This window comes from Eptatretus burgeri, chromosome 12 (genome assembly GCF_056783735.1).
Source record: "Eptatretus burgeri isolate ZD-2024b chromosome 12, Ebu_testis_v1, whole genome shotgun sequence".
Taxonomy (NCBI): Eukaryota; Metazoa; Chordata; class Myxini; order Myxiniformes; family Myxinidae; genus Eptatretus; species Eptatretus burgeri.
The window spans coordinates 13,196,430-13,211,791 of NC_140972.1; the positions used below are offsets into that span (position 1 = coordinate 13,196,430).

At 43.0% G+C, this 15,362-nt stretch overlaps 1 protein-coding gene across 8 annotated transcripts in view; it reads right to left on the reverse strand.

Moving 5' to 3' along the window:
- Positions 1-15,362, reverse strand: part of POC5 (POC5 centriolar protein) — a 52,533-nt gene that overhangs the window by 28,488 nt on the left and 8,683 nt on the right. For 3 of the 8 annotated variants that reach the window (XM_085849578.1, XM_085849577.1, XM_085849573.1), the window contains exons 2-6: positions 9,109-9,182; positions 5,569-5,643; positions 5,369-5,460; positions 4,940-5,116; positions 193-297 (exon numbers count right to left, since the gene is read on the reverse strand). In XM_085849578.1, the coding sequence (XP_085705704.1) occupies positions 193-297; positions 4,940-5,116; positions 5,369-5,460; positions 5,569-5,643; positions 9,109-9,124 (465 nt within the window). In that variant the 5' untranslated portion in view covers positions 9,125-9,182. Of the gene's footprint in view, positions 1-192; positions 298-4,939; positions 5,117-5,368; positions 5,461-5,568; positions 5,644-9,108; positions 9,183-12,972; positions 13,997-14,916; positions 15,094-15,362 lie in introns of those variants that run through there. The other 5 variants (XM_085849579.1, XM_085849580.1, XM_085849575.1 and 2 more) reach the window with 4 other exon arrangements.

Sequence of the window (15,362 nt, forward strand, 5' to 3'; positions counted from 1 at the left end):
CAGCCAATACAAAATGACTTGATGCAGTTCTGAAACATTTTAGTGCCATCGGAGCTGGTGCAAATATGTGACCCTTGCAAAGTCAAAGTCAGATCGATACCAGCACTTTCACGATGAAAAGGAGCAATGCACAAACATTATTTATTTTATTGTAGATTTTGATGAACTCTTAAAAACAACTTGGTTTCCAACCTCTTGCTGGTGCCCGATGTGCTGCAGCCGCCATTTGGTGAAATGCCTCATCTTATCAACTTTCTCTTTTTGCTGCTGCAGACATCTTGAAAGGTTGGATATAGTCTGATGATACAACATCGCAATGATAAGATCAATGACAAACAAACTTTTACACAACTATAGATTAGAGAGCATTTTGAAAGTCAGACCAAATTATATTATTGGTGGTCCATTTCTATTTCATGAAGCTAATATAAAGATGAGTCCCATAATAAGGAACAGCACTTTTTGTGGACACTCCCATTTTAAAGAATCTCAATACATAACAAAGAGTGAAATGTAGAATTTGTGTTTTCAATTCTTAAAATCTCAGTTGATCGAGCATCTATAATAAGAATAAATGTCAGCATGTGTCAGTCAGTCAGTGAATGCATCTCAATAACTCCAAAACTATGAAACGTAGCAGCCCAAAACTTTGCATGCCAAGGGAAGTCCAAGGGAGTGCATAAATGAAAACTGGGTATTTGGGTAAATTTAAACGTCCCTTTTGAAGAAAATTTATAGCTTACCTTCATGAAAGGCTTATCGATGGTCAACCTAACTTCACTTTGCAGGGGGTCTTAGCCGCCAATTTGACTCAGCCTACTAAAAATGCCTTGTATTGGAACAGGTCGTAATGGTTTCTGTATGATAGAGCTTCATACCTACGAATCGCTGTATGCATTGCTAATCACTTACCAAGCCAGCCATTCCTTATCAACTAATGTTTGTAAGCCATGGTGATACAGTACTTGCTTTAACCGTTTCAATGGAGTGCTTGCTTGAGTGCTTAAGCCACTTGGTGAGCACTCTACAAACTGCTTGGTTTGAACCAATAATTTTTTCAATTTCCTCCACATGACAGACCCAGATTGCATATATTACAAAGTATTAAAGAAGTGGGGATTGGTTTGTCGGATCTGCCGAACATTTTTGGCCATTTGAACCAGAAGCATTCCCGACTCTAAGGCGGTTCTGAGATTTTTTTAAAAGGGAGTGGGAAATCCACGCAGTGCAGTATTATGAATTACCGAAAGGCTCCTTCATTCAAGTGACGCTTATAGAGCCCCGTGGCTTTGAAAACTCCATAAAACTTGAAAAGAAGATCACTCCTTTTCCGTATTCAGCAAAGCAACAGAGTTGATGTGTCTTTTTACGATGCGGGAAGGTGATGTGAACGACAAGGTATTATACATGCATTTCAGTCACCTGCGCAACCCCATGCTATGGTACACAGTTCACTGTGCACACACTATCTCACTGCTAAAGGCCCAGTCACACCTTGACGTTTTAGCCAGCTTATGCCGATTTTTGGAAAATTTGTCTAAAACGCTGGTACACGTCGAATACGTTATGGGTAAGTTTTGATAACATTGAGAGCACACTGAAAAACATTGCCATACGTCGTAGTACGCTGGCTTTAAACGTTGTACTTTTCGGTTGTCCCCAAATTTTCCATGCTTGAAATTTTAAGACTTATGCCAGCGTATGACTCAGACGTTTCGCATAACGCTGGCCATAAGTTGTAGGCACGTCACGCGATCGTTGACACACGTCGACACACGTTACTTGTGAGTTACTCACAAGTCGAAACACGTTGAAGTAATGTTTAGCGTACCCGAAACTTATTTCTAACCTATGAGTTACGTGTTGTACTCACGTTACGCGATCGGTGACACACATCGACACACGTTACTTGTAAGGTGCTCATAAGTCGAAACACATCAAGGTAATGGTTATCGTCAGTGTTCCAGACTCCCTGTTTTTTTTTTTTTTGTTTGTTTGTTTGTTTTTTTTCTTCCTTCCTTTGGTATGATGGTGATTTTGACACTTCGATTTCTAGTGCGGTTACAATATAATTAATAGGCTGCCGCTCAACGATATAAATCATAACCGCACTGTACACTGAACACCGTCATACCTAAGAAAAAAAAAAAAAAACGGGAGTCTGGAACACTGACGCTAACCATTACCTTGACGTGTTTCGACTTATGAGCACCTTACAAGTAACGTGTGTCGATGTGTGTCAACGATCGCATATCGTGCGTACAACTTATTCCCATCGCATGCGGAGCGTGTGTCATACGGCAAGAGCGTCGTAAAATTTTCAACATGTTCAAAATTACAAGACGTACTCCACTTACTACGACGTATGATAGCGTACTTTAGCGTTCTATTCACGCATACCAAACTTACCCATACCGTATTCGACGCATTTTTCAGAGGTCGGCATACGCTGGCAAGATCGCCAAGGTGTGACTGCGATGTTGACACTTCCATTTCTGCGGCGGTTATGATTTAAATCGTTGTGTGGCAGCCTTTTCATAACCTACGCCACGTCATTGTCGGCGATGCGTGCAGCGCGCTATGCCTAAGTTAGACTATCGTTGGGCATAGGTTGTGAAGGCCGACAACAGGTTCAGCATTCGTTGGTACAAGTTATCTATAACACAACGAAACGTTCTGTGTCCTTTACTAATACGTAATGCATAAGACCAAGTCATTATGAATACGTCCGAATCTTTAAAAAAAACATCAAAATTTCAACGTAAGTTGAAATTTCAACGTGAGATTTTCAATTTTCAATTTCAATTTTCAATTGAAAATTTCAACGTAAAATTTCAAAATTTTAGCCATTGCTGGCTAAAATGTCAAGGTGTGACTGGGCCTTAAATGCAACAACAACCTAAAAAATACATCCTATCCACCTTTGTAATTATAATAACTGGTCCATGGATCAAAGTACAAAGTCCCGGCGCTGTGGTGTCGTGTGGTGGGTGTCTTGCAGTGCCTTGGTGTCATTTATTATATATATATATATATATATATATATATATATATATATATATATTTTAAACACATGATCCAATTGCTTCCCCTTTTTGTGTGATCTGCTTTCGTTTAGGATGTTATTTCATTTCATTAGGAGCTTGGAGCAATGTTATCTTCTATATCAAAGCGAATGAGAAGTTGTTTGTTTGTGACGTTACTCCTCTGAGCTCCCAAGGTTAATTGCGATGAAACTTTAGCGAAACACATTTTTACTATGACTCACCTTACTCGGGATTAAAGTCATTTTCTCACAATTCATGTTACTTATTGCGGGGAAGTGGTGCGAGTCCGGAAGGAGGTAGTGGGGTGGGAGGAGGTGGGGAGGGAGGGGATGTGGTAGGAGGAAGTGGAAGGAGGGAGGGCAAGGGTTGGGTGGAAGTCTGGAGGGAGAAGGCAAGGGTGAGATGGGATGAGGGAGGAGAGGGGGTGAGGTGAGAGTACAGAGGGAAGGGGATGGGGTGGGAGTCAGGAGGAAGGGGTGAGAGGGGAGGAGGGATGAGAAGGGGTGGAGTGGGAGGAGGTGTGGGATGAAGGTGGGGAAGAGGTGGGAGGAGGGATCTGACATTGATTCGGAGGTGTGATCAGGACAAATTCAGAGCTAAAGTACTGTAAAATGAAAGACTTGTCTTCCTATTCATGTTCCAATTTGTGCTCAAAATATAACATTCGATTTAAATAAGCTGTGTCACCTGCAAGTAAAAGGGGTGGGTTAATGAGGATTGAAAAGATCACTGGTGGGATGGAGGATGTCCTGCCATCTTGAAGTTTTGTAGAGAAAAGTGGGATTGAACAGAGTGAGAAAGGCAGTTCCACAAGCCAGACAGGAGAGGAGATGAGCAAGAAGTCTGGATTTGGGGAGTTTTACAAAGATGGGGGTTATTAGAATGAACGAGGATAAACTGAGGAGGGACGAACCATCAGTGGGAAAGAGTATGACACACTTCTCCTGAACATTAAGAGTGCCATTATGTCAAACAGTACAAAGTAGCATGTATAAAGTTTTGGGGGTTGGGGTGGGGGTGGGGGTTTAGGGGGAGAAGGTGATGATGCCTTGGCAGTTTGCCAGGGTTATGCAACCTGAACATGGTGGCATCCATCTTGGTTAAAGGAATTCTCAGTGAAAGGGTATAATAAATCTGAATTACAAAAAAAAACAAAAAAATAAAATAAAATAAAAAAAACTTCATTTCTTCTAAATAAATGTTCAACTAATTTTTGACAACTACAAACAAATAAACATACGAAAGGGCTGGAAGGATAGCTTGGAAGTATAAACACTCACCTCAGAGCTGTCTTGCATGGGTTTCAATCCTGACCCAGCTATAAACTGTCATCCCAGTGTTTCACGGGCAGGGCGATTCATCAATGTGTGAGCCGTCCCTCAGATCGACGTTGAACTGGCCTCCCGTCTGCCGACATTCATTGGTGGATGCCAAAAATCCCATGGTGTCCTTTGCGAAGAGTTGGCTAGTTATCTCCAGCACCATGAACAAATTCCAAATTCCTACACTCTGCTTCGGAGTGGCAACCCAACCTGGATTGTCACTCTAGCCAGTGAAACGGCAATAGGAGGGATAAACAAAATGGAAATAAACCCCCTACCAGCTATGGACCAAAGATACAGCCAGACCAGAAGTCCGTGCTAACCGAAAGGACAAATCCACGTTTCACATTTTGTTGGGTTCAGATTGATATGACAAAAATACGAACTACAGTAATCAACACAACACTTCCCAAATTACATTTGAATTATAACACCCATCTGATTGCAGCAATCATGAGCTTCAACCCTTAATCTTGGACATAAAAACAATGCAACTGCAACTATTTGATAATATTTTATAATCAACGACGATGTTCATTTCATAGCTTTCATAATTTCCATAATGATAACCTCATCTTTGTGCTGCCCAGAAGCCTCATAGCTTTGCAACATCTCCCGTTGGCTGGCAAGTTCTGACTCCAGACGCCTGATGCCAAGCTTCTCCTGCTCACGTTCCCTCTGCATTTTCTCATGTTTTCGTTGAATAAATGACAGCTGCCAGCGTGTCAGCTCGGCAAGCACACCTGCCTGCAGACATAAATAAATAAATAGATGTGCTTTCTTTATACTTCAAGCAAAGTATAAAAGAGACAAAAGATAACCTTGAAGCATTGCAGATATGCATTTGGGTTTCTAAGTAACTGGTGATATGTAAAGTCAGTGGACAATAGCCATTCTTCATACAACAGCTCTGAATGACACTGACAAAGCCGCATTCTATTGCATCCCTGAAGGGACATAAAAAAAAAAAAAAAAAAAATAAAAACACAACCAACATACCTTCAGATTGTCACTCCATCTGTCCAAAATTTGTTCAACTTCAATGAGTCTTTCTGAAAACCGAGGACCTCTGGCCTGTTGTTCTAAGAACTCTGCTTGACACGAACAGACAACACTTTGGTGTCAGTTTCAAAAGTACTATACTTGCTAAATAGCTGTATAAACAATAGGCTAAAGTAGGAATAAAAAACAAGATGTACCTGGAGATGTCTCCCTCAATTCAACATTCTCACTCAAGCCCAGACGGCTTTCCCTTTCTTCACTTTCGAATTGCCCTGCAGTTAGAAAAAAAGATAAAAAAAAATAAAAAAAACTAGAACAGGCACTCATAGAGCGCATACCTTCGCCGCCACTACTTTTTTTGTTCTTGGTATGAGTGTGGGGAACTGGTTTCATATGAATGGTCTTATGACATAAACCACATATCTATAATGTCATGACCCCCCCCATCGACTTTCGGGGGCTACGGACTAAACAACAATCAACTCACGTCGTTTTGGCGAGTCATCACTCGCAAGCTCGGTGAATACAACGTTTCAACAAGATAAGGTAATCTCGTTTGATGCTGGTTTCATGCAAATCGAATAAGAATTGACTGAGTTATGCCGAAAACCGCATATTTTTCAAGGGCGTGACCCCCCCCCCGACATTTTACCCCAACCGGTGACATGTGTTGTGATGTCATTGTGTCAGAAGATTGGGCATTAAATTCTGAACATTTTGGTGCTGGGTTCATGTAAAGCGGACAAGAATTGACCACGTTGTGACAAAAACCGCATATTTTTCAAGGTCGTAACCCCCCTGACCTTTGACCCCTAACCGGTAACAAGAGTATGGGCGTCATTGTGTCATATTGCATATCACAAGATGAGGCGTTGAATTCTGAACATTTTGGCGTTAGTTGCATGCAAATTGAATAAATATTGACCGTGTTATCGTAAAAAGACGATTTTGACCTTTTCATGACCTTGACCTTTGACCCGAACGATCCCAAAATCTAATCGAATGCTTCCTGGCTAATAACCAATCATCCCACCAAATTTCATGCAATTCGGTTTAATACTTTTTGAGTTATACGAATCACAAGATTACAAATAAATAAATAAATAAATAAATACACGCCGACCAAAACATAACCTTTCGCAGAATGCGAAGGTAAAAAACTATATGGCTTATACATTTCCCAAAATGCAGTGCAAAAATACCACCACTGAGACTACACATGAAAAAAAATAAAAACCCAAAATATTAAAGTCATGAATCATGGCAGCAAAGCCACGAATTCTTATACCGCTCGACAGAGAATGAGGGGCTTGCAGTCAATTTCGATACAAACGGCAGAGAAAGAGAGAGCCTCATCTCCGACTACTATTTAGATTAATCAATTTTTTAAAAAGGATCTGTGTATGCCATGCGGAAGACGCAGGAGAACACAAGCTGTTCTTCATCTGGAACTACATTTAAAAATCACAGGGGGAAACTACACCTCATGGAGTGAGAAAGTTCTCAATGAGAAGGTATTCAAAGACAGCCGAAAGCACCCTGAAAAGTCGCTGTCACCATTCAGCGTCTCCCCATTCAAGAAGCAGACCGCGATGCTAAAAACATTACGCAGAGGCTAAACTGATGACGATCGGAGTTGCAACGAAACAAACTGGAGACCAAGGATGTGGAAGCAACATTTAGTAAAATGAAACAGGTAAAGCAGAAATCTCACAGCCACCGGGACAAATCCCATGCTTAATTGAAGTTGAAGAGTGAAAACACAAATCCTAACTCTCTCACTAAAAAGAGAGACAATAAAGAGAGTCGAAGAGTTTGGTACTACTCCTACATTAGCACAGATGGGCGAACGAATAGGTCAAAGAAAAAGCCATTTCTTGCAGGCCCTGGGAGCATGCGAGAGACCGCATGTGGTCCCGGGACCCCGGGAGAACCTGGATTCCAGTCCACGGAGCCACGATACCATTTTGCGGACACCGGGAGTAGGTGCGATCGAGTCTGTGGAGTCGTGGGAATTCATCCCCTCTGCTATGGGATCCTCGGACTGGATCCCAAAGAATTCGGAGACACGCACACGCACGAAGCGCACAAACAAGAAGTTATAAAATAGCCTTGGTTTTCCAGCTGCTTCAATTAATTGTACGTTGTGATTGAGACTCTCGAATATTAAACTAGAGTTCATAGAACACGTTACCCTGTGTAGTGTTGAAGTATATACTTCAATTCAAATAAAACAATGATTTTAAAGATTGTTAAAAAAATTCCAGAACTTTAGCGCAAAGCAGTCTTATACACCTCGCTTATTCAACATGTCCAAGTACTGGAGGTTCTTGGAAGTAACAAGAAGGTGATTTATGTTCTACAGCTTTAAAGTGTATAATTCATTTTTATGAAAATAAAGATCGTCAAGGTCGTATTAAAAAAAATTTCTTTTAGAGATTCTGGAATTTACCGCCACTGACAAAGTGTGGATTACACTACCCTATCAAACAGGTTGCATTAGTTATTCATGCCTGTTGTTTGTGTCCTTTATGATGTCCTTAAAAACAGTAGGCTTCCTGTTTGAAACGATTAAAAAGTTTTGTTTGACTGCCAGGCAGAGTAAAACATAATATCTCACTCCTCTCAACGCATGTGCGTTGAGAGGAGTGAGACAAATTCAAATCGGGACAAATTCAAATCCAGAGACAAAATACTGTCAAACGGCAGGTTTGTTTTTAGATCCATGTTCTGATTTGTGTTCATCATATCACATTCAATTTAAATTCCTTGTTCCTCGATCATAAACCGACATTTGTAGACAGACGGACAGACATGAACCAATCGCTTAACAGCGCTTTTTGCTTCGCGTGTACAGGGTAATTACCACTGGACGTTCCCCAGGTTGGACGTACAAAAAGGTGTTACTAAAAACACCAGGTCACACTGTGTGATCATTCCCAGTCTTTTTGTCAATCTATTTATTTTACCAGTCCTTAAACCCCCTCAATCCCATCTTACCTTATCGTTTACCTGTACACTAGCCTGGCATTGGCTTTGCGGTAAGGGTGGTAGCTTGAGATCTTCAGGTCCTGAGTTTGAACCCCGTTGGCCACTGAATTAACACCAGGGGGTTGACTCAGCCTGTCATCCTTCTGAGGTCGGCGAAATGAGCACCAGTGTACTGGTAATAGGGGCAGTGCATCAGTGGCATAGCCACGCCCCTAACCAATGATGCAACCAGCAGCCAAAAAGGTAGCACACGATGGGAACCTGTACACTTACCAATGACCCCACGCTATCCTGGACAGGGAAGACATTGTTCATTTGTGTTTTACAGCGGCGCTATAATAAACACGTGCTCACCGTCCTGCTTCGTATTCCTCCAGTCCTCAAGGACAGACTCTTTGCAAGTGCATTATGAAATGGTTTTATTTTCAGATACAAGACACACAACAGCAAATTTAAAAGCAGCAATTTCAAATTTGGTAATGAATGAAAAAGGTAAGGAAAAAATAATAAATACTCGACCACACAACGGATTCTTCTCTCAAAAATGATTGGAAAAGCAAGGAGCAATTTTAACACTTGGAGATCCATCATACGGCTTGAACCAAGGCAAGCCTATCACAAGGTTTTCAAGATTTCTCCAGTAGAATGTACTTCCAGTGGCAAGAGAACAGTCAACCAGCCCAAAATAAGGTGGTGGATATCAGGGTGTGGTCCAAAAAGTCAAGAAACCAATACATATAACCTACCATATGGCCTTTCCATATTTCAGTTGCCCTGTTGGCAAATGTACCGGAAGAGGACGTAGAAGTTTGCGATCAATCTGAAACAAGCACAGAAAAAAAAGGATTTATATTAATTGAACTCTAATTTCAGTTTCGATTCCAGTATGGCAAAGAAAACAGAAAAAACCTTCCAAACAACAATTCAACTTTGAAATTTCAATTGGCATCCTGATACCACTTACTATACCCAATACTCCCACATACCAAGGCTGCCACTTTCATGGGCACAATTATTCCTACCATCTTGTGGGGTTAACGGGGGAATGTTTTGAGCAAACCATCTGGACAGACCTCGCGTGCAAGGGCAGGCAATGCGAGCAGGAAATAGACTTGAGTGAGCCGGCGATGACTCACATGAACTTCATGAAACACAGCAAACGATCCTTAACGTCCACCGGCTCATTTATCCGCTTTTTCTTAATGTCGTGCAATTCACCGGAACCACCCACTCATCTTTTCACCCGTTCACCTGCGGTGTGTTCCATTACCAAGCAGCTTGTGCAACTCTCGCCAAGCGGCTTAAGCACTGAAGCAAGCATTCCAACGAAACGCTCAATAAGGAATGGCTGGCTTGGCAAGTAGTCCAGTAGATTTAGCCCCAGAATGGGGGGTTGGCTGAACTTGAAACCCTGGGAGCATGCGAGAGACCGCATGTGGTCCTGGGACCCCGGGAGAACCTGGATTCCAGTCCACGGAGCCACGATACCATTTTGCGGACACCGGGAGTAGGTGCGATCGAGTCTGTGGAGTCGTGGGAATTAATCCCCTCTGCTATGGGATCCTCAGACTGGATCCCAAAGAATTCGGAGACACGCACACGCACGAAGCGCACAAACAAGAAGTTATAAAATAGCCTTGGTTTTCCAGCTGCTTCAATTAATTGTACGTTGTGATTGAGACTCTCGAATCTTAAACTAGAGAGTTCATAGAACACGTTACCCTGTGTAGTGTTGAAGTATATACTTCAATTCAAATAAAACATTTAGAATGGCTGAACTTGAAACAAATTGAAATAGTTTTTTTTATTGCTGGATCTTGTTCAGGGGGTCACTCTGAATCTCCCAATATAAAATAGGACAAAATAGGACCACTGGAAGTGCCCTAATTTGCATAAATTCAAAATGGCCGCCATTGAGCACTTGGGGGGCTGATATCTCCTAAATGGTGCGTTTTAGACCCCATAAATGTATTATTAGCAGATAGGAAAATGACCCCAAGGAATCCAAATACGTCGTCAAAATTTGTATATGATGTCATATATGACATCATAGGTGTCAAACAAATTCAAATCAAATTCAAAAGTTTATTTTCCCTTATCATATAGTATACATCGGGATTGACAAATAAACTATGCAACACAACATGGAACACAACAAACCCCCCACCCCCCCATCAGGGTAACCTACACTAGCACATTTCACCTAAGGTAAATGGACTCAAAGGGCAGGTGACTCTTTGTTCAGGTGATCATGAGTGTACCCGTACAATACATCAGATTTATGCGGCTATTGTTACACTGTGGGCATGACTGATTTCATTTTGCATGCTTTGTGTAGTGACTGCTGTAGAGTGTACTGTGTATATGGCGTTTGGTTCAGATTGTTTGTGTGGGGTATTAGACGTCGTATGTACGTGCATAGCATTAGGTAAACTACTTGACTGATTTTCGTGGAATTTAGCATCGTTTTGACAATATCCTAAAAACTAATTTTCCATCCACAGGATGACATCTACACCATGAATGAGACAAAGTGTGCCATGTGCGAGAAACAGCTTGATGATGGCCGACAAACGTTTACTTTGACAGAGAAGGGTGCCCATAGTGTGAGGGAAGCTGCAAAATCAAGAGGAGTTGCCATCAACGTGATGGTGGGACAGAAGTTCCACTCTGAATGCAGACTAGACTTTTGCAACAAGAAATCTATACAGTTTTCGTTAAAACGAAAGTTTCGGGAGGAGCCAGAGACGCCAAGTCGCTGTTCTATTGAACCCATATTTAACTTTTTGGAACACTGCTTCCTTTGTGGGATGTCAGCAGACACCATCTCTGATGATTCTTACCCTGTTCAAACATGGGACTTCCAGAGGTCTATCTTTAAAGCATGCGACCAAAGGCCCTCAAACGATCCTTGGGCAGAGAAAGTTCGGGGACATTTGGCATCTTGCATTGACCTTCACGCGGTAGATGCCATTTACCACATAGTTTGTAGTGTAAACTTCAGAACAGGGAAGCAAATACCACTCCGTTACAGAAGATGGGTGAAAACAGCATCAAGACCTAAGCGCAGATGGTGATGCTGATGTCTTGATTGTGAAAACGGCTGTTAGGTGTTCAACGTCTGCTTGTACGCAACTAATAGGAGAAGATACAGATATTCTTGCACTGTTGTGTTTCTATTGCGGTGATGATTGCAAAAGACTCGTCTTCAAGTCAGAACGCAAGTGTGAGGAGAAGGAGGTGAAGAGTAGAGTCTGGGACATTGTTTGCCTCAAGAAGCAGTTGGGGAAAGAATTGTGTAGTCTCTTGCCAGTGATCCATGCCATTGCTGGATGCGACACAAAATCCAGGATATTTGGGATAGGGAAAGGAGCGCCCGTGAAGAAATCCCAAAATCATCACGAGTTTAAGTCGCAAATTCTAAAGTTGGCTCAAGAAGGGTTGGGGGGTAGAGGACGTAGATAAAGCAGGAGAAAGCGCTCTTGTCTTTCTATGTGGTGGAAAGATGGAAGAAAGCCTGGATGACCTGAAAGCCAGGAAGTTCTCAGAAAAGGTGGCTACCAGTGCTCGCAGTGTCAAAGTACAGACGCTACCTCCAACATCCAACGCAGCAAGATATCACTCACAGAGGGTTTACTATCAAGCCCAGGTTTGGATGGGGAAAGAAGAACTGAATCCAACGGATTGGGGGTGGCATTTGTCAGATGGTCAAATGCAGCCAAGCAAGATGGACTTGCTCCTGCACCGGAATATCTGTTGAAAATAATCCGGTGCCAATGCAAGGGTGATTGTGACACCCTATGTTACAGCTGTCGGAAAAATGGCTTCGAGTGTTCACCATCATGCACGGGATGCAAAGGGACATCATGCACTAATAAGGGGGATGTTGCCACCGATATTGATTCAGACTAAGTGAAACCTCATCACGTGAGTAAGCCAGGACATGTATAGGACAGACTCTGGTGGAGGTATACATTTGAATTTGAATTTGTTAATGTACAAGGCATAGCTCATGGAACATATTTCAGACTAGGATATTTCCAAAGAACGTCATACATGTACTTCCTACAAAAACATTGAGGAAAACATAAATTTAACATAAATTATATCAATTACGTCATTTCTGACATATATGACGTCATATACAAATTTTGACGACATATTTGGATTCCTTGGGGTCACTTTTCTATCTGCTAATAATACATTTATGGGGTCTAAAACGCACCGTTTCGGAGATATCAGCCCCCAAGTGCTCATTGGAGGCCATTTTGAATTTATGCAAATTAGGGCACTTCCGGTGATCCTATTTTATATTGGGACATTCAGAGTGACCCCCTGAACAAGATCCAGCAATAAAAAAACTATTGCAATTTGTTTCAGGTTATAGTGTAATTCTACTGGACTAAAGCTGCTTGGTAAATGGAATCCACCCCCGATTAAATTTCGTCTTTTTGTGAATTCTGGACAGATTCTTCAATATTATGGTCATGATGCATTGGCAGGGAGTCACAATTACAGACGAAGAAACAACAACGAATAGGAAGACGAGGAAGACACCAATGACGACGAAGAAACAGAAGAAGACAAAGACGACGAGGATTTTTACTTACCTTTACCTTTACCCGGTCACTAATGCCTGACGAGGTTAATAAAAACTCACTCGCTTGAAAAAGCATTCACAGTGACTTCCTGCAGGCATATTATGGTATTCTCTTCCTATGGTATCCAAGGCCATCGTGACTCATGGTTCGCAGACTTCCTCTCCTGTCACAGTCAACGTGTGGCCCTAAATGGAGCTCTTTCATCCCCTCTTCCTATCCAGGCTGGAGTTCAAGGTAGTGTTCTGGGCCCTGTTCTTTTTCTGGTTTTCATCAATGATCTCTCTCGGAGACATGCTGAATGGAGAAGGTGGATCAGACTCTTCGACGGTTGCTAGAGTGAGATGTGCATGGAAGAAGTTTCGGGAACTGAGTGGTGGGCTGACAAAGAGGGGAGTGTCGTTGAAGTTGAAGGGAAAGGTGTATGGTACATGTGTAAGGAGTACGATGATTTATGGGAGTGAGACATGGGTACTGAACATGGAGCAGCAACAAAGGCTGGAAAGGGTGGAAATGCGAATGGTTCGGTGGATGTGTGGAGTATCGTTGAGAGAGAGGAAGACAAATGATGACTTGCGGAAGATTATGGGAATAGAGTCTGTGATGGAGGTTGCGAAGAGAAACAGGTTGAGATGGTTGGGTCATGTGTTGAGGAAGGATGAAAGTGACTGGGTGAGAGGAGTGTTGGAAATGAGTGTAGTCGGAAGTAGAGGACGGGGAAGACCGAGAAAAACTTGGCTAAAGGTGGTGGAAGAAGAAATGTTGGCAAGAGGATTAAGAAGGGGAGATGCAGAAAATAGGGTAAAGTGGAGAAGATTGTCATGGGGCCCACAAGGCTAACCCCCACTTTAGCAGGGAAAAATGGCCTTTAAATGCTTGTGTGTGTGTGATCAATGATCTCTCTGCCTCTCTGGAAAATTCTCTTCATCTCTCTGCTAATGACTCCACCCTCTGCCATACCATCGGTCATCATTCAGCCTGTCAAGCAGCAGCTTCTTCGCTCTCTGCAGATCTGGGTAAAATCACAAACTGGTCCAACACGTGGAACATCTTTCAATCCAGACAAATCTCACACTCACGATGTCTCTTCGAAAGGACCGTTTAGAAAATCCCCCCATCCACTTTCTCAACAATCCTCTGGAAGAAGTCCCTTCTTTCAAGCTTCTGGGTCTCACTATCTGCCATGACCTTTCCTGGGAAAACCACATTTCAAATCTCGCCTCCAAAGGCAGTCGCCGACTGGGAATCCCCTGTCGTGCAAAGTCCTTCCTTGGCCCACCTGAGCTACTGACCTCACACAAAGCTTTTGTCCGCATCCTAATGGAGTACTGCGCTCCCCTCTCGGCTGGTGCTCCTGCCTCCCACCTTTCTCGGCTTCTCGCTGTGGAAACCAAGGCATTTCGGATCATTGGCATCTCCCGCAATGAGGCTGAGTCTTTGGGCCTCTCACTCTCTCACCGCAGACAGGTCGGTGGTCTTTCTGTCTTCGATCGTCTCCTCTCCAGTCTGCACTCCACAGTCTGCACTCCACAGTCTGCACTCCACAGTCTGCACTCCACAGTCTGCACTCCACAGTCTGCACTCCACAGTCTGCACTCCACAGTCTGCACTCCACAGTCTGCACTCCACAGTCTGCACTCCACAGTCTGCACTCCACAGTCTGCACTCCACAGTCTGCACTCCACAGTCTGCACTCCACAGTCTGCACTCCACAGTCTGCACTCCACAGTCTGCACTCCACAGTCTGCACTCCACAGTCTGCACTCCACAGTCTGCACTCCACAGTCTGCACTCCACAGTCTGCACTCCACAGTCTGCACTCCACAGTCTGCACTCCACAGTCTGCACTCCACATAGAATGATTTAATCTGTTGTTTCCACATGGAGCTTCTCCTCAGAACCCGATAGTTCACCACGTGTCCGATATTCAATCGTCCGCCACAACCACCTCCTCACATTATCTACCAAGTCGGGTTTCTTCAAGCATCACGGAGATCCTCCCGGTGTGTGTGTTCCACATCCTGGAGTAAATCGTTCACGTCTTTGGAAAATGCCAGCGTCTGCCAGGGCGGCCCGTCACGTCTGTCCGTCTCCCATCATGGCGGACGGCCTTCGGATCCTCGAGCGACGTGACGTCATTACAAACTTCCTGTCGAACTTACATTTTTTTTTCCACATGAAATTTTTGCTCCAAACAAAACCCGAACAGGATGAAGCGACACATTAATCTTACATGTAATACAGCTTCAAATCGTTATATAAAAAAAAACATCCGTGTCCGAGGAAAATACAAGCAGATAAGAAAACTACAAAAACCCGGGAAATGTAATCCGGCTCATGAGCCCGACTGCGAGACAAGAGTACATTTGAGAGCTGTGTGTACGATTATTAATTTTTACTCA